The sequence below is a fragment of the Mesoplodon bidens genome (assembly GCF_964165515.1).
Source record: "Mesoplodon bidens genome assembly, chromosome: 4".
NCBI classification, from domain to species: domain Eukaryota; kingdom Metazoa; phylum Chordata; class Mammalia; order Artiodactyla; family Ziphiidae; genus Mesoplodon; species Mesoplodon bidens.
The window spans coordinates 28,746,818-28,771,299 of NC_138160.1; the positions used below are offsets into that span (position 1 = coordinate 28,746,818).

At 41.6% G+C, this 24,482-nt stretch overlaps 1 protein-coding gene across 1 annotated transcript in view; it reads right to left on the minus strand.

The window, feature by feature from the left end:
- ADAMTS12 (ADAM metallopeptidase with thrombospondin type 1 motif 12) overlaps positions 1 to 24,482 on the minus strand; it is a 392,328-nt gene that overhangs the window by 139,685 nt on the left and 228,161 nt on the right. Inside the window, 6 exon segments of the mRNA XM_081230390.1 lie at positions 291 to 436; positions 1,909 to 2,001; positions 6,961 to 7,105; positions 7,694 to 7,837; positions 13,389 to 13,538; positions 17,396 to 17,520. Coding sequence (XP_081086516.1) covers positions 291 to 436; positions 1,909 to 2,001; positions 6,961 to 7,105; positions 7,694 to 7,837; positions 13,389 to 13,538; positions 17,396 to 17,520 — 803 coding nt within the window.

The following is a 24,482-nucleotide window of genomic DNA, read 5'->3' on the forward strand; positions in this document are numbered from 1 at the left end:
GTCTTTCACATAGATTGTACTTTTAAAAAAAATTTGCTTATTTCTCCAAATGATGGAATCAGCTTACTTACCCAAGTTCTAGTAAGAATCCAGTGCCAAGCCAAAAGGAAACAAAGCAAAAAAGAACCACCATTTTTTTCACACTCTATGAATCTTCCTCCTGTCTCCCTTTCATATTTGGGAACATATTTGATTTCCCTCAGGAGGCCTGGGGCAACTGAAGTCATGCTGTCCACGACTAGTCTCCCAGTGCTCATGGAAGGAAGGGAAATATCTTTGGCTGGACTTACTCAGGGCTGTTGCAGAGCCTCTCTGCACTCTGGGCTCCAGCTCCACAGGTCCTGGAACAGTGGGACCAGGGTGACCAGCGGCCCCAGCCTCCGGGAATACTCTCTGGTTTCTTGCCCACTGTGATACACTTGCCAGCCATACACCACTGGAAAGGGAAAAGGCAGGAGATGCATAAGTCAGTAAGGTTCCCATAGTAACCTGAGTCAGGAAACCTAGCAGTCTAAACCCAGTTCTCCCAGAGCAAGCAGACTTCCTACAAGTCACACATCAGATGTAGCACAAAGAAAGCCTCATAAAAGAATTTCCTCCAAGAGTCTTGGGTTTTAGATTCACAGAATTTCAGGAATTAAAGGGAACTTTACAGTGCCTAGCTGCAGTGAATGCAGGAGTGTTACTCAAAGTGTGACTGGCAGATTGCACACCAGAAGTAAGTCAACACACTGCTTCCTTCACTGAGAAAGTCTCGCTATGAAAAGCATGTCAGCTGAATATGCTTAGTAATATAGTTGTTCAGTAACATAATTGATTTACTTTCTGGTACAAGCTTCTTATTTGTTGAAGACTGTAACAAACATTTTGCAGACTGGCACTGTGATAACACTTCTCTATAGTCTCTGTGGGTATTTAATGTTTGCAACAGATAACATCCTCCTGCAAAATGTCCACTCATTGCCGGAAAACACAAGTTGTTAAGAAGCTGAAGTTAGGCATCAAGAAAAAATTCTGCTTTCCTATAACTCTACCCATTGTTTCCAGTTCTGGTGTTTCAAGTGGCTCAGGAAAAAGTCCACTCTCTCCCTCTTCAAGGGAATCCTTCAACAACTACCAGTTTAGGAGGGTGAATACAGGAAAAGGGAAACAAGAAATGCAAGTTGGTTGTTAGAAATGGCCATATTTCCTGGAGGATCTGGGCATGTTTCATCTGCTGGCCTCCTCTTTCTCATTATTTCTGGTCACTGTGTATTCTGATCAAGTTCTGTAATCTCAGTGATGGGTCAGGCCACACTCAAGCTGTGTAAAAATGACCACTAAACACATAAATCTTAGGCTCACAACGAACCCAAATGGTGTCGTTGAGCAGCAGGTATTATCTTGTTCTTAGGTCGTCTGGAGGGTATCTAACATCTCTGAGTTCTTGGGTATATGGCTTTCCTGCTCAGTAAGGTGCATAGGACTTCAAGAAATGCAATCAGGTCAGATGATGAGAAAGAAGATAACAAATGGTCTAAATTCAGCATCTTTGGAAAGAAGAAACCACAGGCTTGTCCTTCCCAATGTCCAATATGGAGGGGGGGAAATGTCAAAATGAAGGTTGATGATAAGCCCAGCAGATGTGACTGACCACAAACTCCACAGAAATTCATCGGGAAAAGATGGGCCAGATGTTTTATAATTGGAGCATGGTCCTCTCTCTCTAACTACTTGTTTCAAGTGAAGGCTCAAAAGGAGTCACGGAAGTGGAATCCTTTCCTTTGGCAAGTCTGACTGCGTGATGATCTGGCTTCACCCAGAGGCAGCTGCTCTCCAGGGCCTTCTCCTCTGCTCTCTCCAAGAACACTAAGCCCTTCACCCACCACCTTCCTTCCTCACATCACTGACACGTCACTGACACGTCACCTTCTTCTCACCACATCGCGTCCCGTCTGCAGCAGCGTCCAGCTTGGAGCGACAAAAGCCTTTCACAGAGCACCACAGTGTCTGGCAAACATTCTGGAAAACAAACATGAGATCGTACTTTTTTTTTTACTGTCAAAACTTGCACAAAAGCATTTCTACAGTGATGGTAAAATATACACACACTCACCCACATACCCACAATAAATGCTGCGGTTGTTAGTGAGTAATGTGATGCAAAGCAATCACACAAGAACCCTCAGTTTAAATTTAACTTGGACTTTGTCATCATTCATAAACAGTGGTCTGTAGGCCATTCTAGGCAACATGAAAATGGGAGGTAAAACACATTTCCCAAGAGTTGAATTTCTATACCTGTGGCACAATATCCCGTACTCATTGCCCTTAGGCAGGGCAACCGGTGACAGTAGTCATCAAAGAGCAATCCAGACTGTGATGGAAGGTGATCTGATTACAAACAGCTGTGCGGTTATAACTTGAGCCTGCTCATTGAAGGAAAGTGAAAACTATTCCATCCAGAAAACCTCAGCTTATTTACTTATTACCCAAAATAGCCAGCTTGTTTTAGCTGCCAGGGAGTGAACTGAATATTCCCTCACATTTCTCCTCCTGCAGTAGAAACAAGGGAAGGTTGACAAGATTCTTACATAGCATCTGAAATGGCTCAGCTGCTTCCATTCACCTTTTAGTCTTTCTTCTATCCACCCATCTGCCATCATTCCATCTACTTACTGTACTCTATATTCAATATGCTCCTTCATCATAAGATCTTGTATTTTTAACTATTTTAGAAAATTCTTTTTTTTTTTTTTTTTTTTTGCGGTACGCGGGCCTCTCACTGTCGTGGCCTCTCCCATTGCGGAGCACAGGCTCCGGACGCGCAGGCTCAGCGGCCATGGCTCACAGGCCCAGCCGCTCCGCGGCACGTGGGATCTTCCCAGACCGGGGCACGAACCCGTGTCCCCTGCATCGGCAGGTGGACTCTCAACCACTGCGCCACCAGGGAAGCCCCTAGAAAATTCTTAATTTTTATCTTTCTAACTCTTGCCTCTCCATGATTACAACCTTTGCAACTATTCTCTCCTTTTGCAACTCACAATTATTGTTGATGGATCTTCCTATTCCATCCTTCATGTTTCAACTTTACTTTCGTATTTTTTAGCTCTCAATTTTCTTATACATAAAAGTTGAAAAAGCCTGGATTTCTTTCAGGAAAAGGACAGCCTCTCCTCCATCACACAACTCTCAGAAACACTCAAGTGGGATGGGAAGTAATTTTCTCAACTCTAAACTTCAACTGATTGATTTTTTCTTCAGCTCTGTCAAGTCTGCTGTGTAACTCGTCCACTAAATTTATAGTCAATCACGATATTTTTCATTTCTAGAGGTTGTAATTGTTCTTCACATCTCCTTTAAATATATCATATAGTGCTTTTTCCCCCTGTTCTTATATAAAACTCCTCTTTTATGCATCTATTTTATTATCCCTACCTAAAAAATTCACTTATCCAAAGCTCTTGAAGGTTTATTGTCTTTCCTCATTTAGTTGAAGATAGACTGTCTTACATTTTTAATTAGGTGCTGAATTGTGAACTCAACTGAACAGAGCTTTATCTATTGGAGTTTTGTGCATCCTTAGCTGAGTGTTCCTCCAGGGCAGTTTTTCAACCTTTGTTTCTACAAGGCATCCCATGGTAGTATCAGGTCAGAAATATTTTCATGTTAATTTTTTTTGGTATGGGGGTTCTCAAACCATGCAAGAGTATAAATATGAACTCTAAATTGGCATGAGGCTGGCCCATGGTAGCAAGTTTCTAGTGAGAAAGTTATCCACCAGCATCCTTCTCCCTCAAAACTCAGGCTGAGATAAAAGATGCTTCTCTGTCATCTCCCTTTGTTGGTGGTGGATTTCTTCTAATCTACTCTGTCATGGAGGTGTAACAGCTCTTAAAGGCTCCCAGCTTCAGGTAGGGGTCTCAGCCCTAACTCACTGTGCTGCTCAAGGTGAACATCTCATTGTCTGTTGCCATTCAGATGTTAAAATCAAAGCCCTTTAGTTATTTGATGCTTATCACTCCTTTTTTGTCCCCCACCCCCAGGATATTTTTAAACTTTCTTATAAGTTCATAATGCATTTATAAAGAATGATATTCTGGGTGAGGATACACAAGAACTCTCTGCACTATTTTTGCAGCTTCTTTTGAGATGTAAACTATTTCAAGATAAACAAAAGTTATAATAAAGAAGGATGATGCTACATTCTCTAGTATTTTATGTTTTTTTTAATATTGAAAATGATGAGGTTACCTTGGATGCAATATGCAGGGATTTGAAGACTTCATTCACTTATTGATTGAGTGCCTACTATGTGCTAGGTACTGCTGAATGTCAGGAATAAAAATTCCCTCAGAAAGCTTACAATATAGTAGGGGAGGGTATAAACAAGTAAGAAGCAACTATAATATAGTCTAGTAAAAGCTTTGTCAAAAAATACATAGATGTGAACAATAGGATGTGAAGTGATATTTAAGCTCAGACTCAAATGATGAGTAGCAGGGATGGTCCAAAGGAACCAGAGCATGTAAAGTTCTGGAGGTAGTGGAGAACCCAGCATTTACAGGGAATGAGGTTGTTCAGTATGGATAAACAGAATATAAAGGAAGATTTGACCAGAGATAACCAGAAAAATCCTTACCTCTATAAAACATCTACAATCCTGGATAAAAGATTCTAAATGTTTTAAACACATTCCTGAATTGGTAAGAAAGTAAGGGAAATCCTCAGAGGCTAAAAATGTAGGAGAAATTGTTAATCTGAAGATACAAACCTAGTAACTTAGATTTTAGTTTTGATGGTCACTTGGGCACTGGAGAAAATGCCTCACGTCTATGTAGGGCGGGAAGTTGGATTTGATACCTCATATAAGGCCATAACCCCAAAGGACTACCCCCTGACTGAAAGAAACCTTGGAACACAGCTGGGAAACTTGTCTGTTTTGACTTTAACTCTAGAAGGAGTGGTAAAATGTTACCCCTGAGAGTTTGTATCCATACTGGCCCTGATCTCACTCGTGTAGGTAGTCAAACAACATCCAACCAATAATTTATTTTAAATGGACCCAGGGATGGCAGTGAAATTTCTCTCTGAAAGAATGTGCCTTCCATCTAAACCCTAAAGAATAGCCTGACATGAAGTTTCATAACCAAGAGTTCACAATAAAAGCAGAAATTGACAAAAGGAAATAATACATAATAAGTGAGACCCAGAAGAAACCCCAAATAGGAGAAGCAGACCCACACAGACTCTGGACATCAGAATTGTCCATTATAATTTGAAATTATAAATTACAAAATAAATTTGTCTTATGTGATTAAAGAAGGAGAAGATCATATTGAAAGTCTGAAATAGAAATAAGATCTAAGAAAAGCAGAGAAATCTAGAAAAATAACAAAAGAAACTGTTCTAAGTTTTAAAAAAGTACCATAAATGAGATCAAAAAGTCAATAGACAGGTTAAACAAAGGACTGGACATATCTGAAAAGAGAACTAGTGAGTTGGAAGGGAAAGAGGAAGAAATTACACAAAATGCAGAGATGTGAAGAGATGAAAAATATGTAGGAGAGATTTCAAGATACGAAAGATTAGTGATAAAATCCAACATACATATACTTAGAATTCCAGGTTAGAGAGTGGAGGGTTAAAATAATATTTTAAGAGATAAGGCCAAAGAGTGAGAGAGAGGGTGAATCCTGAAGCCTCTTTTAAACCCTTTAGAGAATTTGAATTTTATTGTAGGGGCATAGGGAGGCTGTGACATATTTTAATAAGAGAGGAACACCATCAGATTTCCTTCATAAAGGTCGATTTGGCTGTGTTTTAGAGAGTGGAGCAGAGTGGAGGGGAGGTGGTCAGAGTCTTAGAAAGGAGACCAATCAGGGGACTACTGAAATCATAGGAACAGGTGGTCTTTAGAGATATTTTGGAGGCAGAATTAGCATAACTTGGCAACCAGTTCGAAGTAAGGTGAGGGATTTCTGCGACAACCTTACCTTGTCCGTTGTCTTGCTTGTTCTGTCTGAGCAGTTACTTCCTCTTCAGTGTTCTCTCTCTATGTCTCTTTTTGTATTTATCTGACTGTATTGAAATTTCTCTGTCTGCCTCCCCAGCCAGAGAATGAGCTCCTCAAGGTCAGAGAATTTACCTTATTCGTTTTTGAGGTCTCATCTTTTTCACCCTATTCAGTACACAGCACAGAATCTGGCAGGGGTCAACGAGACCTGCCTTGTTCACGTCTGTGTATTAACACTGACACTTGCGCACTAAAAGGGATGAGTTCAGAGAATAGGCAAGATCCAGATCACAAAGGGATGCCATACAAAGGAGTTGGGACTTTATCCTGTGGTCAGTGAAGACCCTAAGAGCAGAGAAGAGCCACGGTTAGATTTGTGTCTTTTTGAAATAACTTAAGCAAGAGTGTGAAAGAGGGAGAGGTTGGGTAGGAGGTAATTACAATAGTAAGGAGAGGTAATGAGAAACTGAATCAGGAGAACAGTGGTGAGAATGAAGATGACAGGTCAGAGCCACAAATGCCATCAGAGGTTAAATGTCAGGGCTTGACTTATCACTTGGATGTTGAAGAAAATAAAGGAGAAGAATGAATTAGGGATAAATCTTATTCCTACTTTGGCATCTGGAGGTGCTCTTCAATCAGAAAGGAAATTCAGGAAAGGGAGCAACTTAAGGGATTAAGTTGGTTGCTATGGAGTCTGCAGGTGTGAATAACTGTGATTCTTGAAAATCACTGCAGAATTTTCTTAACCACCACCCAGTTGCAAAGGATACCAAGGAGGTGGGTCAAGGAATATAAATGACCTCAACTTCAGTCCTTCTGCCTTACAGACATCTTGCCATGAATAGAAAGTTTCCATTTCTGGATCTTCGGATTTCCAAATATTTCCTTGGCCCTTCCTTTAGCATGCTGGATCTTAAGCCCTGCCCATACCCACCAGAGGCACCAATATACCCAACACTTACTTCTACTTCCTGGCAGAAGGTAGCATTGGGGCCATACTGCAGCTGGCATTGGTGGTGAACATCATAGATCACTCCAGGGGCAATGACGTTGGACTTCAAGCCTTTCTTTTTGGGGTTGTCATCAAGACAGAACCCCCAGCCTCGGCTGAAAACGAGTTAATAGAAATGAGAGCAGTTGCTTATGATTTTCTCCTAAATGAAAGATTTAGTCTTTCACCCAAGAGAAACTTCCATTCCATTCCTTTAGTGTACTCTGTCCTTCAAGACAACTTTATTTCTATCAGGCCCAAGGTGAGAGTTGTCTAAAAGGAAATGTAAATCGCATCTCACACCATTTGTTCAGATGTGATCTAAGAAATACAAGCAGTGGTAAAATGAGAAAATCACCATCTTACCCCAAATGGGGTACAGTGACCACTGACTTGTCCTGGTTGCTTCTGCCTGTCCCCAGGGACTTAACTCACGATCAGGTCATAAAGAGCCACCTTTAGACAGAAGCAAGCTGAAGGGGGTGTGGGGGGAGACGGAGTATTCACCTGGCTGAGGCTGGAGGCAAAACCCACCTAGATCTCAGGGTCAGAAAGCAGCAGTGAGGTCCACCCCTTCTGTTGCCATCCTCATCCTGTGACCTGTGAGAGGAACTGAGACTTTTCCGGGCCTCGGGTAGAACTCAAAGTGACTTCCGGTTTATAGAAAGCCAAGTGAGGCTGTCCTGAGATGTGTGGTCACTTACTCCAGGAAGCGGGTGATGTACTCCTTGCTGCACTTGGACCACGTCAGTGGGGTGGGATTGTACTGGAGCTGGCGGGACATGATGGACGGGTGCCTGCCCACAGGCTCACAGTCATTTTCCTTCCCGTCATGCTGGATGCCGAAGCTGCAGGGGGCACAGACACAAGGATATAAAGGAGGCAGGCGTGAAACAAGGAGAAAACCAGTTTCTCCAAGGTGAAAATAACCCACGGAGAGCCACCTCTGTGCAGAAGGCATCTGATTACAAAGCGGGCCTTTGAAGTTGGAGGGGTCTAGCTAATTTTTAACTCAAAAGCACAGGAAACATTTCAGGCATGGCTTTGTTTCAAATACGCAACCCTGGGAGCCATGTGGCTAATTCAAAAACTTCTGTTTGGCAGAAAGCTAAAAGCTTCCAGTTTGGCTTTGGCTTCTATGAGACTAGAGTCGGGGGGCAAATCTTGCGTCCAGCTGTCCTCTTTTTCCTGCTGTAGCAACCGTAGCACAAAAGAGCAAAACCTTCCTCTTCCCTTTTCATCATAATTTAAGGGAGAGCATGAGAGGGGAAGCCTATGGAAGACTTTGTCAAAGGCCACAAGCTTGGAGGGGATGGATTTCTTTCTAGTATTGTTATGAGCCCTCCAACATCAGACATTAGGGAGACCTTACACAAGGGTTAAGAGCGGGGTATCTGAAGACAGATGATTTGGATTTGAATTCCAGCTCTGCTACTTAAGGATCTGTGAGTTACTGAAACTTGCTGAGTTTCACCGAGCAGAAAATGGAGTCATCATCATAGTCTTGGGATGAGATTTGAGTGGAATAAAGTTTGAAAATCACTTAGCAAGGTGCCTGGCATATATATATGTTGTATAAATGACAGCAACTTTTTATTGCTGCTTTTATCACTGTCTAGCTGGCTTATTTTCCTTTTCTAGATAAGTAAGTTGAGAGTTTGAGATTTGTCAAAAGTCATGAGCTAGTTTGTGGCAAAACTAGGTCTTCTGCAGATCTTTGTGCTCCTAAATCAGTGCTCTTGTCTGTGTCTTGCTCAGGTTGGCTCCCTGACCTCCCACTGCCAGGGATAACGAGGTGAAGCAGCTTTGAAAGGCCCTAAAGTGCTTAACTGACTCCCATGGCAAGGAGGTGTGTGGGAAACAGGCAGACTGAGAAGTGTCAGTTTATAAGCCACATCCTCAGGATCACCATCAAGATGACTTCTGAGTCCCCACAAGACCCCTCTCCGCTGGAATCTGCTTATTGGACACTTACAACCCAGAGATGTTGGCTCACTTTCCAAATCTGAACAGAGGAAATTATGACCTTTTACTCTGCTAGTGAAATTCAATCCCTCTGACAGGGAAGCTCATATCTAACTTTAATAAAATCTCCTGATCAACGTTAGCAACTCTTGCAGAAAATAGTCTTTGGGGGATTTAGGGATTTTCTTGTATTATTTTTAATGCATTAAGATGTTATCAACTTACTTACAGACTCTGATCACATTCCACATGAATACAATACTCACAAAGGAGTCAGAGAATTAATCTACAGAACTCTCACCACCCAACCACAAAGAAGTTAATTCAATGAAAGTTGGGTTTCCCCCCTCCCCCGAGCAAGCCTTCCCCAGCCTGTTGCAAATCCAGTCCTACCCAGTTCATAAAGTATTCCACAAGTTCACCTGTTCAATAATTAGGAAAAATCCTAAACAAGCATGGTTCTAAAAATCTCCATGAATAATTGTTTTTCTAGCACTGGCTATTCCAATAAGCAAGCGGGACTTCCCTGGGGGTCCAGCGGTTAAGACTTCACCTTCCAATGCAGGGGGTGCAGGTTCGATCCCTGGTCAGGGAACTAAGATCCCACATGCCTCGTGGCCAAAAAACCAATAAGACAAGCCATATGGCTGGATCCTATATACTGGGTGGCTTCAAACCTATACTCTAAATATATTAGTTCCCCAAAAGGAACTGATTTTGTTCCCTCTAAAGTTTTTAATTCACTAAAGCATTCCCCCTGCAGCTTTATCACTCCTCTGTGCTCCCATCCAACAAAAGAAAAGCAGTGCTACGAAACAAAGGTCCCTCTGGACATGTCTACTTTCTCTAAATGGGGGGAGCACTCCTGTCACATGGGATCAGTGGGTCAATGAATAATGAGAGACAAGGAAAGCACATGGGGTCAAAGGGATGGAAGGTGTTTCCAGGAAGCTGCTTTCCAGCAGGTGGGATGAAACTCAAGAGCAGCTTGGAGTAAGGAGACTACTACAGTCTGAAACAACTAACTGGGCTGTTGGATTAGCCTGCTTTACTACATCTTTGTTTTGTAATTCCTGTTAGATGGGTTTATGAAATTATAGACATGAAACAGTAAGCTAAGTCACTGCCTGGGTTTCAGGGTATCACTTGGTGAGACACTCCCTGCCTTTTACTGTTTATTTTATGGTGCAGCAGAACCAGCAGAGAACAAGAATCATCAAAGTATGAATGTGAGCTTTTCTAACGCATTCAGAAAATATCAATTTGGTATATGCAACAAGCAAAGCTCTATAAATGAAATAAATGGAATATCACAATCCAGAAGAGTGGTATATATTGGGTGGATATTGCATTTTAAGTGTTCATCTCTATCATGATATTTTCATTACTTAAAGGAAAAGGATGCTAAGTCTCAGAGAGGTTTTTAAATTTCCTGCTGGAATTCCATCTTCATTTTTGGTAATTCACCCAATAAGGGATGAGAGCTTAGGTATGGATGATGGATATAATCCAGGCTTCTCATAAACAGAATTTTAAATTTTCTCAGAATAAAAATCAAATTATTTATTTAGGCCATAGCATAAGTTAGTTAACTTCACTTTCTATTTTGCATCCTATGCAATCAGTGATGAAACAACTAAGTTTTCAAGAACAATGGGGTATCTTTGTCATTGAACGATAATGAGTATCTTCTCAGGATAGTAGCTTATTGTATCTTTCTTTTTCCGGGCAGCTGAAGGCCATTTCATTGATCTGCCCAGTGTTTCTAAGTTTGGTCCACAGCTAGTTAGAACTTTACACCTAAAGAAAGAACTAAATACCTCAGAAGCATCTTTAGCTATGAACAAGTTTCTCAGGACACTCCAGGACACTCCTAATGTCTTCTCTTCTTCAGTTTTGTGTCTTACCAAAGCATTTTTTTCTATCACTCAAACTCAAGGTTATATGTCTTCCTTCAACTTTGTCTTTCTTATCAGTGACACAAAACTTTTTTTTTTGCCATTTAGAAGACAGTGTTCTATTTAGGTCATCTGTACATGGCCCAAGGTCCCCTTTTAAAAATTAAACTTTTAATTTATTATATTTATATATTAAATTTATATTATTATATCATTATAGATTCAGATGCAAGTTGTAAGAAAGAGGTCCCATGTACCCTTTACCCGCTTTCCCCTCATGGTAACATCTTGCAAAACTGTAATACAATATCACAACTAGGATACTGATGTTGATACAGTCAAGACAGAACATTTTTATCATCACAAGGATTCCTCACTTTGCACTTTATAGCCACACCCACTTCTTTCCCTTCCCCATTCCCTCCTCAAACCCTGGTAGCCATTAATACGTTCTCTATTTAGATAATTTTGTTAGTTCAATAATGCTGTGTAAATGGAATCTTACAGTATGTAACCTTTTGGGATTGGCTTTTTTCACTGAGCGTAATTGTTCAAAGATTCATCAAGGTCACTGCATGTATCAATAGTTGGTTCCTTTTTCTTGCTTAATAGTATTCCATGGTATGGATCCATCACATTTTATTTAACCATTCACCATATTGAGTTGAAACAACCCCTGGGTTTCTTCCAGTTTTGGGCATTAAGATTAAGCCTCTATAAACATTCATGCAGAAACTAACACAACATTGTAAATAAAGATGTACAAAAAAAATTCATGTATAGGCTTTTTGGTATGAACATAAATCTTCATTTCTCCAGGATAAATGCCCAGGAGTACAATTGCTGGATCCTATGGCAGTATTACCACTAGTTTACTTTTTAAAAACTGCCAAGTTGAATTGAGTATATACAGGATCCATTCTTTGGACACAAGTGGTGAGCATTTGAGAATGTCTTCTCCACTTTTCTTTAGCTTGGGCATACCATTGCTGGGAATGTCTTGAGCAATCATTTCTCAGTTTGACCTAGTTATATTCACTTGACGTTGCTTGGTCAGCAGATGCTGCTGATACCAATGACTTTATTGGAAGTTACAAGGGACAGTCCTTCCACATATCAGGATTGAGGATGCCTATACATTTGCACATACTAATAATTTTCATTTTGCCTACTTATTATCAACATGCCAACAACTATGGCCTGGTCTTTTCAAGACCTAGCATTCTGTCCCCAATCATTATTTAATCATAAGCAAGTCCCTTAACTTCTTTGTATTTGAATTTTTGATAATTAAGGATACTAGAATATATCACATTTATCTCCCAGGGCTTTTTGGTAAGGATCAAAGAAATCACAGTACCTAATTCAACCTACTCATTTCAGAGATAAGGAAATAAGCGCAAAGAGGTGAAGGGAATTCTCTAAGGTCATAATACTGGTTGATGGAAAAGCCAGAATAAGCACTCACTTTTCTGAACTCCCAAGCTGATACTCTGGTTTTGTACTTCAGGTAAAAGTATTTTGAAAAGTTCCAATATTATATGAGAAAAATGGTGGGGAAGCTCAGGCCAGAGAGGCTGGGCCTTGAATAATCCAGTCAACAGGGTTCTTCCTAATCCCACCTCCTTTTCTGCCTGGATACCCCAAACATGCCCAGTGTTCTGCTTCCTTTTTGGAGGGGGGAGACCCAGGCTGGTGGCTACATAACAGGCAGGGGTGTAGTTGAGCCATTGACAATGACTCCCCACTCTGAGCTTCCAACCAGTGTGCTCTTCTCTTATTTGTGGTTAATACATACACCAATAAATTATGAATAAGCTAAGATCTTGCCTCCATGGGAACTTCTGACACCTAGAGAATCCAGAATCCTCATTATTCCTTTATTCAACCTTTCTGAAACCTGCCTTCAGTCAATTCACCTCATCAAATTCACACCTTTGTGTGACAACTTGGACCTTCTGTTAACTGGTGTTTGTCTGCTGGGCTTTCCAAGTTTATAGCAGTTTTCCATTTTTTCTTTATTCAGTGTTCTCCTTTAATACATATAAGTAAAATGGGACTAACAATAGTATCTACTTCATAATGTTGTTGAGAGGATTCAGTGACACAATGCAAAGCATCTGGCATAAAGTAAGGGCACAAAATGTTAAGGTTTATGACTTTTTAGTGATATTAACAATATTACAATTTCATAAGAACTAAATAGGGATTGTTACTCCTGAATTAATCAATTAAGTTAAAGCTTATCTCCTTGTTTCTGCTCACTTCATTCTAACTCAGAGAATTGCAGTGGCCTCTTTGATTCTGTGATGTCGATGGTACAACGGGTCAGAGCAGAGAAGACAATGGAATCTTTGTCGTGTGTGATTCCCCATTACCCCCTTTACAGATGAGGAAGCAGAGGTTTAAGAGGGTGATTCTCAAGCCACAATGAAATCAGATTCTCCTGACACCCTGTTTAAGTTTCCCTCCATTCCCTCTACTGATACTGATGCATGAACATGAGGAAGAGATCTCAGTTTCCTTGGTCCTTTACCTGTGTCCAAGCTCATGGGCTATTGTGAAAGCCAAGGGGAGTCCAGAATCTTCATTGATGTTACAACTCCGGTGAGGCTGGCACATTCCCGACAGGTGGGACAGACCCAGAGTCTCACAGGGGCGATTGACACCAGCACAGATGTCTTTTCTGAAAGTAGAGAACAGAGATGAGTAGGTACCCAAAGAAACATCTGGAAAAAAAAAACCCTCCTGGAAAAAATCTGGGTATTAATTCACATTCAGTACGGTCTGTAAAGCATGATTAAAATTGTTTTAATAGTCCATACGAATTAGGGAGCAATTTTGAATTCACTAGAATTATTCTGATTTCACCACTTGATGACTGAATCTCACTAACACCTGAAAAAAGCAGGAAAATATGGCAAATGTTTTACTTTGAGTTGCTTTTGCTCTTAATCTTAATAATTATATTATTTGACCCATAAGGGAAGGATTTGATTGAAAACTGGAATTAATTTGAACTTTTAAATAGGGAAGGGACAACCATCAGTGGCTGAGGTCTTTCCAAACATGAAACACATTTTTGGTCGTTCTGAGGTCTGTCATCAAAACTCATCTGAGAATTTTTAGTCATTCATGAAAAAGGGAATTGGTGCAATCAACCCATCCAGAGATCAAATTAATGGTCTCTCCAGTTCCACCACCCTAACAATACTGCATATGGGAGGGGATGGACTCACAAATAAACACTCTTAGGATCTTAAAAATACTAGTTACAGCTTTTAAATATAAAAATGTGCTCCCATATCCTAGAAGGACTCATTTCAATCAGTGACAAGAGTTTTGAAGAGTCGTTAATTAGTCATATGGTTTTCTTTAGTTCAAGAAGTCTTTGCCAAGAAAGACTAGCACAAATGCCAACAGAGTTCTGAGCTTTAACTGGTTGCAGACCTTCAGATCATGGGGTTTGTGTGGGTGCAATTTCTGGCAATAAATGGTCTGCTTTTTGTGTCCATTGGGCCATAGGAAAGGTTCAGGCTCTGAGAACCTCCATAAGTTCTCAGTTCTCCAAGAGGCAATGCCTGGGACAATGGAACAGGAGAAAGCAACAGTCATCTCCCAGCATGTGCAGCAGACGTGAATCTGCACCCCTACTAGTAGTGGTAGTTCCGTGTTGGAGAGCTAGACTGGATCATATAGCCCAAGCATTTCGAATAATTTCTGAGTCTGTGGGAGGACCGACCAAACACTTTTCCACCCCTACTGCTAGATTTACTTTTTATTATTTCATTAAAAAAAAAAGTTTAGGTCTGCATGGAGCTGCTGGGAAAAGATGAATGATGGTTTTTGGTAATCTACCAACTTTCTGAAAGTGCAGGAAGTTGGGTCCCTTAAATAACTATTCACTGAGTGCCTATTAAGTATCCAGCACTAAAGAAGATAAAAGCAGGTAACAAATGGATTGTAAAATAGGGGTGGTCTTGCAGGCAAAGAGCTTAAGCTCCCAGGAGGAGACCAGCTCCACCTCCACCATGCACTGGGGATAGTAAAAGAGAAAACACGCCTTGGCATGCAGCCACCAGCCCCATTTCACAAGGTGTGTTCACACCAAACCCACCTTCTACTGAATGCACCTCTATAGCGAGCTCTGTTGAAGTGGATCTCAGCATAGTCCTCCAGAGGCAAGTTCAGTCTTATACTTCCCTCCCTTCCTGAGCCTACTTACTTCTTCAGAGCAGAGGTTCTCAACAGGGGTTGATCTTTGTTCCCGCACCCTCCTAGAGAACATCTGGCAATGTCTGGAGACAGTTTTGGCTGTCACAACTTCGAGGAGGGTGCTACCGCCATCTCATGGATAGAGGCCAGGGATACTGTGTTTTGTTTTGTTTTGTTTCTGATATTTATTTATTTATTTTTGGCTACGTTGGATCTTAGCTGTGGCATGCAGGATCTTTTCTTGTGGTGCGTGGGCTTCTCTCTAGTTGTGGTGCGTGGGCTCCAGAGTGCGTGGGGTCTGTAGCTGTGGCACACAGGCTTAGTGGCCCCGTGGCATGTGGGATCTTAGTTCCCAGACCACGGATCGAACCCACGTCCCCTGCATTGGAAGGTGGATTCTTAACCAAGTTTAACCAGGGAAGCCCCCAGGGATACTATTAAATACACTTCAATGCACAGCCCCTCACAGCAAAGAATTAGCCAACCCAAAATGTCAATGGTGTTGAAACTGAGAAATCCTGCTTCAGAACTTGAAATTCTCTCTACTATCTAGGACTTGGTGAGGTTCATCAAAGCTTGAAACCTGACCCTTGTTCTAAGGAAGAAAAATTATAACAGTAAGAAAAAAAGGAGAACAGATCCTTCATATTCTTACTGGGTAATAGTATGGCTATTGGGGTCAAGCTACCTGGATTTAAGTCTCTACTGTACCTATTAAAAGCAGTGAGATTTGGGGCAAGTGATATAATTAAGCCTCAGTTTCCCCACCTGTACAATAGGAATGACTGACAGTAATGAACCACCAGGGTTGTTGTGGGGATTAAATGGAATGATGATTGTTCTAACAGATGTAGCATAGGGCCTGGCCCGTGGCAAATACTCCCTAAATGCCAACTGTCATTAACTCATTGATTTATGCATGTGAGAATGAGAGGAGAAACTATTTCTGCTTTCAGGGAAAGAAAAGAGACGGTGCTGAGACACAGATGCCAGGTGGCCAATGCTGGTCCCATGATCCAGGGTTCTTCCCTACAGTCAGGTCCTGCCTAGACCAAAGTCTTCCCCTGGCCACTTGCCTAGGTCCTCATGTTCCCTGGCTGCCTGCTGGATCCCCAAAGCCTCTGTGCTTACATTCTACCCCCACACCAACCTATTTCCCAGGGGAGCTATGATCAACCCAGGTGTCATAAGACCTAATGAACCTAATGTAATAGGTTTATGCCACGGACTTATTTTGGAACGTATTTGCATTCAACCGAAGTTTTGATACTATCACTCAAAAGAGTGATTCTGATGATTGGAATTTGGCGTCAGGGTAAGACAGAAATTTGGATAGGGTGGGGGCTGATTATCATCCCTTGTACATACCTATGCACTGGGATAACCCTGACAAAGGGACAGATGACAAGCCAAGATGTTCAGGGGCAGCCTGTCCTCCCCAGGGACAACAAACAGACACCCAGGGCCTTTCCGCTCATGAGGGTCTCTTCAGCTGGAGGGCCAGGTTGAAAGGCCTCTTCCACTACACATCTCTGGATTTCAGGATGTCTCTGAATGTGCATAGGAGTGCCCAGTGAAAACTTACTTTCCGCCCATTAAGAGCTTCACTTGTCTAGATTAAAATAGTTCCTGTTACATAGTAGGTACTCAAAAAATATTTATTGAATCAATGAGCAAACATAGCATTCCAACAGCCTAGGTTGATCATGTAAATTCACTAGCTTTTCACAGCTATGAGTCCTAGAAGGTCTGACGGTTCTTCTTTAGCACCACAGGGTCTCTCTGTAGTCAGAACAAATAGTATCTTCATGAGGGTAAAAGGGAGAAAGGTGCAAGCAAACCACTCTGCCTATTCAGGGGAGGACCTTCTCCCCATATTCTGTCTTCAACATCAGTCAGAGATGGATTACAAGGAGGACTGATTTCTGTAGAGATAGTTGCAGGTTTCTAAATTGGAGGAAATTTTTAGAAAGAAAATTAAAGGATGAGAAGTTCCATGTTTAAGAGTTAAAGAGCCTTTAATGAGGATCTGCTAACAAGCTTCCTGATTGTTTATATAGCTGCACTGAAAAGCCAGTTTTAAAGATGAAATAATCACTGGGACAGGAAAGAGCAGATGCAGTTTATTAACATAGAGAGCTGTGCACATTTAGCAAGTTTGCTGACTGCTCCCTTACTGGTATGGGAGTCAGGAAGTGTCTAGTTGATAGACGCTGCCTTTTAAATGACAAGAGCAGAAAAGAGCAGAAGAATCTCATGAGGTTGAATACCTGGCAACCCTTTCACCTGCCAGCCCTCCCTGCCTTGCAGCCCCTGGCTCTGGGGTACCTGGTGAGAAGGACGGCCACATCATGATGGGCAGGGTTGAGGTCACTCTTGGGATTGATGCTCTTCTGCCACTTACAGAAGCTGGACAGTGTCTTCTCTGCATGGTGAACTATTTTCAATCCTTGCTGGAGAAAGAAGAGGAAGAGATTGGCATGGGTGAGTTTTCTGTGGTCAGAGCCCATCACTTTAGTCTTCAGAAGCAGCTAAGTGAGATGAGCTCTGGGTGGGTGTCTCAGACATCTGGCAAGAATTTGGGGAGGCCAATGTACTCCTCTGGGCCAACCCCCTGCTCTAAACACTATCATTCCCATGACTTCCCCTAAAAGAACGTAAAAGGGAGAACTGCAGAATAGAAATTATTACTGGGACAAGTAGCCCTTGAAGAAAAACTAAAAATATATTAGCAAAGACCAAGATCTGTTTGAAGTTCTATTTCTACTGGTTATCTTCTTCCTAAGCCAATAGAATTCCAAAGAGACATTTTTATTTCTAATGCAAAATGAATAGATTTTCAACAAAAAGCATCTTCCTTTCATGAGGTATCCTGCAAGGATGTACTGGATGTTTCCTTGCCCATGGTTTCCATCTTGGTTTGACATCTGTGGGTAAAGGGCAGAGGGTGACATAATCTCTCCAGGCTTTTAACCAGTTAGGATCGTTTATTGTCTGACAACAATTAGGACACTGGGGTAGATGCCCCAGCCTGCAACTTCAAGGGCTCCCGAGTCATATCTAGCTGGCCCGCAGTTACTATTGGAGATGGAAGGAGAGGGCTTGTTCTAAATTAACTGGATGACACTTGTCAAATGGGAGAGAAGAAAAAAGGGATAATCAGCCCTAGAAGGGCTCCAGTTTAATTCGAATTTCTAAAGGAGAAATTCCTTTCCCTTGCCTCATTTCTTCGGGGTCTCTATATAGAGCCATCTCTTATACAGGGTGGGTTCTACGTGGAGAATGACTACCTCCCTTGGCTTACTTTAATCTGAGTCTATTACTCTGGGCTCAGCCCAAGATCTTCAGGGCTGTCTCTACATCAAACTATGAGCTTGCTTCTCTATATTCTGTATTTTGCTAAGGCCCACACCCAAATCCAACAAGGCCTGAGAGGCTTCAGTTGCCTGTCAGAGGTACTCCCAGGTCCCCGCACCCATGCTAATTGACTACCATAGATCACCTTCCCTTCATGAAAACACAGACAGGTGGCTCATCACTCATAAAAACTCACTGAACTCCCTAGTGTAAAGAATTTAAATAAAAGCAACAGACTTCATTATTTAACAATCCTCATCATTATATCATCCATTATAGGGTATACAGTGGTGGAGGGAGAGAGGTTCTGGGGACTAGCTGGGCACAGGTGAGTCAGTCTCCTATTCAACTAGTCAAACTGTAGTTAGAACAGGAATCCTACTGGAACAAACATCCCATACCCACCATAAAGAACTGGCTAGGTGGCATGAATTACAAATGGAAAGGAAGAAAAGAGGAGGAAAGAAAAGGAGTGAGGGTGGAGGGTAGAAGGATGGGAAAGGAAAAAAGGAAGGAAAGAAACACTTCTTGATCATTTACTCATGTGCCAGATATTTTCACATAAATTCTCTTATCTAATTTAATTTCATCTTCTCAGCGTTACTTGTAAAGAAAGCATTGTTATTTTCATTTTATAATAAGAGGAAGTTAAACCTCAGAGAAGTGAAGAACTAGCTGAAGGTCACTCAGGTCAGTTACTGAATCAAAGACTATGAGAACAGGGGCTCCTTGATGAAGCTGTACTTCTAATTGGTGACCAGCCTCATTAGAAAGGTGCCTTACTTCCCCTTCAGACAAGGCAAGTTATCAGACAAAACATCAGCTATGATTAGATTGCTTTGAGGTTTGTTTTAAACCCTACATTTGTTTGTTTGTTTGTTTGTTTTGGGGGGAGGAAGTCTCTGAAAGAATACTCATTAATTAAAAAATAATGCCATTTTGCATTGTTCCAAAGAAAATGAAAGTGGTATAAATCTAACAAAACATGTACAGGATCTGTATCTGGAAAATTACAAAATTCTGAGGAATGACATGAGTCTTGATCTAAACTTCACACCTTATACAAAAATTATCTCAAGATGTATCACAGACTGAAATGTAAAATGTAAAACTATAAACCTTTCAAAAACAATCATAGGGGAAAATCTTGGGTCCCTAGGGAAAGAGTTCAGAGACTGGATACTAATCAGATGATCCAGAAAAGGAGAAACTGAAAAATTGGACCTCATCAAAATGAAAAACTTTTGCTCTGAGAGAAGCTTGTGAAGAGAATGAAAAGATGAGCTACAGAGTGGGAGAAAGTATTTGTAAGCCATATAGCTGTCAAAGGACTTGCCTCTAGAAAATCTAAAGATCTCTCAAAACTCAACAATAAAAGAACAATGAGAAAACAGGCAAAAGACATGAAGAGACATTTCACTGAAGGGGATATACAGACGGCGAATAAGCACAACAAAAAGATGTTCAACCTCATTAGCCATCAGAGAACTGCAAATTAAAACCACAATGAGATATTACTACCTGCCTATCAGAATGACTAAAATTTTAAAAAGTGACAACACCCAAACGATGGTAAGGATGTGGTAGAATTGGGTCACTCATACACTGCTGGTGAGAATGTAAAATGGTACAGCCGCTATGGAAAACAGTTTGAAGTCTCTTAAAAAACTAAACATGCAACTACCATATGACCCAGCAATTACATTCCTGGACATTTGTCCCAGAGACATGAAGACTTATGCTCACACAAAAGCCTGTAGTGGAATGTTTATAGCATGATAGCAAATAGCAGAAATAGTAGCTAGCAGATAGTTCATGCGTGATAGCAGAAAACTGGAAACAACCCAAATGTCCCTCAATGAGTGAATGGTTAAATAAACTGTTATATACCATGGAATGCTACTTAGGACCAAAAAGGAACAAACTCTCCATACACACAACTTGGACGGATCTCAAGGGAATTACACTGAATGAAAACAATCTCAAGAGGTTATATACTATACGATTCCATTTATATACCATTCTTGAAATGACAAAATTATAGAGATGCAGAACAGATTAGTGCTTTCTAGGAGTTAGGTCAGTAGGCAGAAGGGAGGTACAAAAGGGTAGCATGAGGGATCTTTGTAATGGAACTGTTCTGTACTGTGGCAAATGTTCCAGAAATCTATACATGTTAAAATTGCATAGAACTGTGAATACACTCACACACACACACACACACACACACACACACACATCAATTAGTGCTTGTAAAACTGGTGAAATCTGAATAAGGTAGGTGGTTTGTATGAATATCAATTTATTGGTTCTAATGTTGTACCAAAGTTATACGAGATGTTACCACTGGGGGAAACTGGGTGAAGGGTATATGGGATTTCTCTGTACTACTTCTTACAACTGCACGTGAATCTACAATTACCTCAAAAATAATTTTAATATCTTAAAAATAATAACTGATCTGAATCAAGGCTAGAAGGTTGCAATAGAAAGTCTTATAAAGCAGGGGTCCCCAACCCCCAGGCCATGAGCCAATAGCAGTTCACGGCCTGTTAGGAGCTGGGCCGCACAGCAGGAAGTGCGCAGCGGGCAAGCGAGCGAAGCTTCATCTGCCACTCCCCATCGCTCCTCATCGCTCACGTCACTGCCTGAAACCCCCTGCACCCTGATCGCTGCCATTACTGTCTGAACCATCCCCCCCACCCCCATCCGTGGAAAAATTGACTTCCATGAAACAGGTCCCTGGTGCCAAAAAGGTTGGGGACTGCTGTTTTAAAGCACTTTTCAGTATGAGTCTATGTGGGTTACTTACTAATTAAATACGTGTGAGTTCCCAGAGTTTTGAATCAAAGGGAACCTATAATCTTTCAGATGGGTTACAGTGGGTAGGAAGAGCCCATACCTCACAGACCCACATACCCACACACCCACTCTGAGGTTCAGTTAATTTCCCTATTTAAATAGCCATGAATGCAAAAGCTTGTTAGAGCCAAGGTGGCCACACAGGCAGAAGCAGATGGAGCCCCTCTCAAAATGTCCTCCTGCAGCTCACAGTCCCTGGAGGGGGCACACAGCTCAAGGTGAGATATTGCCAGACTGGAAAAACTCAATTTTTTGCTTCGATATTGTCCTTTTTTTTTTTTAACATCTTTATTAGAGTATAATTGCTTTACAATGGTGTGTTAGTTTCTGCTTTATAACAAAGTGAATCAGCTATACATATACACATATCCCTATATCCCCTCCCTCTTGCATCTCCCTCCCTCCCACCCTCCCTATCCTACCCCTCTAGGTGGTCACAAACCACCGAGCTGATCTCCCTGTGCTATATTGTCCTTTTATACATTGGCTGGACTCACGATTTTGGAAGAACTTACATACCTATCCACATGTGTCCGTTTGAGGAAAAGTGAATGTTTACAAACATCCACTGTCCCTGGATTCTGAGCCAAATTCAGTGTCAGCAAGGACATATCTTCACCATCACGGGGAAAGCAGTCATCTTCCAGATGCCACAGCATAAACTCTGCCTCCAATTTTCCCATCGTTACTACGAGCCCATTTCCCTGAAGGATCTTAGGAACTATAAATCCAAACTTCTCATTTAAACAATGAGGAAATCCAGTCCAGAGAGGGGAGTAATTCAGCAGGTTTTGGCAGAGCAAGGTTGTGATGCAAGGTATGCAGATACTAATCCAGGAATGGTGGTTTCCAAACTATTGAAGACTTCTCTAAGCCTTTTGCTTTGAATAACTGGAAAGATTTAGCAATTCACCTATCAATGGTTATCGCTTATTTATCTCCCCCACCTCACACTCCCACCACCAGGAAGGAGATAAACGCAGGCAGAGACCCTCTCCTTCCAAGATCCCCAGCTCTCCTTCCTTGTTTTACTCTCTGGCCACTTCTTGGGCTCCTTTATGGGCTCTTCTCCTGCCCTGCTTTTGGCTCATTGCTAGTTCACTCTCAATCACAGTTGTATTTTGGGAAATCACTTATACACTATTAACTCCCAAATCTCTATCTCATTCCAAACCTCTCCTGGAGTTCAAAGTCATGTACCAAAATCTCTTGATGGACACCCCCTTCCAGATGGCACCACAGGTACCCACAGCTCAGCATCCCTGAAATCCTTTCTCCCCACATTAACCTGCTATTCTTCCTGCATCCTCTTAGTTACAGGAACCACCATCAGTGTCCTCCTGCTGGTCTCTCCTCTCTCCTTATTCGGCATCCCAATCTGTCATGATGTGCTGCTAACTTTACCTCCTCTCCATCTTTACTCCCAACTGCCCTAGCTCAAACCCTCATCATTTTATGCTTGGATTAATTCTTACAGCATCTCTTAACTGTTCTCCTTCTTTCTTCTTTCTTCTCTTTAAATCTATCCTCCCAGGACTTCCCTGGTGGTCCAGTGGTAAAGATTCTGCCTTCCAATGCAGGGGATGTGGGTTCGATCCCTGGTCAGGGAACTAAGATCTCACATGCCACAGGGCAACTAAGCCCGCGTACCACAACTACTGAGCTCGCGTGCCTCAACGAGAGAGCCCGTGTGCCACAAACTACAGAGCCCACGCGCCCTGGAGCCTGCACGCCACAACTAGAGAGAGAAAACCCACATGCCACAACTAGGGAGAAGCCCACACAACACAATGAAGAGCCCACACCACAATGAAAAAACCCGTATGCCTCAACAGAGACCCTGTGTGCTGCAACTAAGACCCGACGCAGCCAAATAAATAAATTAATTAAATAAAATAAAATAATTAGATAAATCTATCCTCCTTGCCATTGCCAAGTTAATCTAGCCAAAATCAAAGTCGCTCACATCACCATGTAAGACTCAAGACCCTTTAAAGTCTGACTTCCAGGAAGCCCTCTCTTCATTTTCAACCTCATAGTTTATGTTCCAGCAACATTCAAACTGCCTGTATTACCATTTCCCCCAGGCCCACGCACATGTTATTTTTCTCCTTGCTTTCTTCTGGCTGCTTGCTCTGCCTAGAACACCTTCTTTTTCTCATCATTTACTCCCTTTAACTTACTCAGCATCCATTAATTCTTTAAGATTCAATTGGGGCATTTCCAAGGAGCATTCCCTGCCCCCAATCTGGAGTAGTTTCCTACAAATACATCTTGTGCATCTTGGTTCACAGCACTTGCTGCACTAGGTTAAAATGTTAAAACTGTGTGATGTTATTCTCAGAGCTTTCTGAGAATCTGTTCCCGGATTATAACCCTCAGTTTAGCTCAAATAAAATTCCCTTTTTTTAACCTTTTTTTCCCTTTTTAAAATTCCCTCTTCTTAACTTGATAGTTAATTGAATTTTCATTGACATGAGAAAAAAAAAATGTTGGCCCAAAGTCTACCCCCAAATCTTGCTTGCTTTCCCCCTGTTGCCTCTGTCACGTCCTCTTACAGACAAAGCAAATATAATTAACTGAGTTGCTGGTCATTTGTAGCAGGTTGCCTTGCCCTTGTGCAGAAGTTTCATCTACAATATGTGGCATTTAACACAAGTTCAGTGCTTACTGCTTGTCTGCTAGATGTCGTGACTCTTCCAGGAAGTTTGAATTAAACACCACTTTTTTCAGCCTCCTCAGCCTTTTTATCTCCAAGTCTCGTAAGACGTTAAGTCCAACACTTTCGCAGTTTCTTGAATGTACTTGATCCCAGGAGCCTTGGTTAGTGTTGTTAGCTACACCTCAACACCATGCAGCTTTCAGCACACACAAGATATAGAAGAGCTTTGGAGAGATCACTGGCACATAATGAATAAGGGGAGATGTGTACAGTACTAAACATTTCCTATAAAGCATCCTTGTCATTATTCAAGCTTGTGAAAACAAACCCCCATCCAGAAAAATATTTTTCGTATTTCCTTTGAAAACAAAAATAGATTTCCCTTTTTGTTCTTTCATCATTTTTTCTCACCTCATTTTCTGAAACAAGTCCAATTCACTTCCCACTTCCCCTTTCCTATTTATTTGAGTATGTAACCTGATTGGACAGGGAGGTGACCTAGAGGAAATCAGTGGTGGCTCTCAGAAAGAGTCC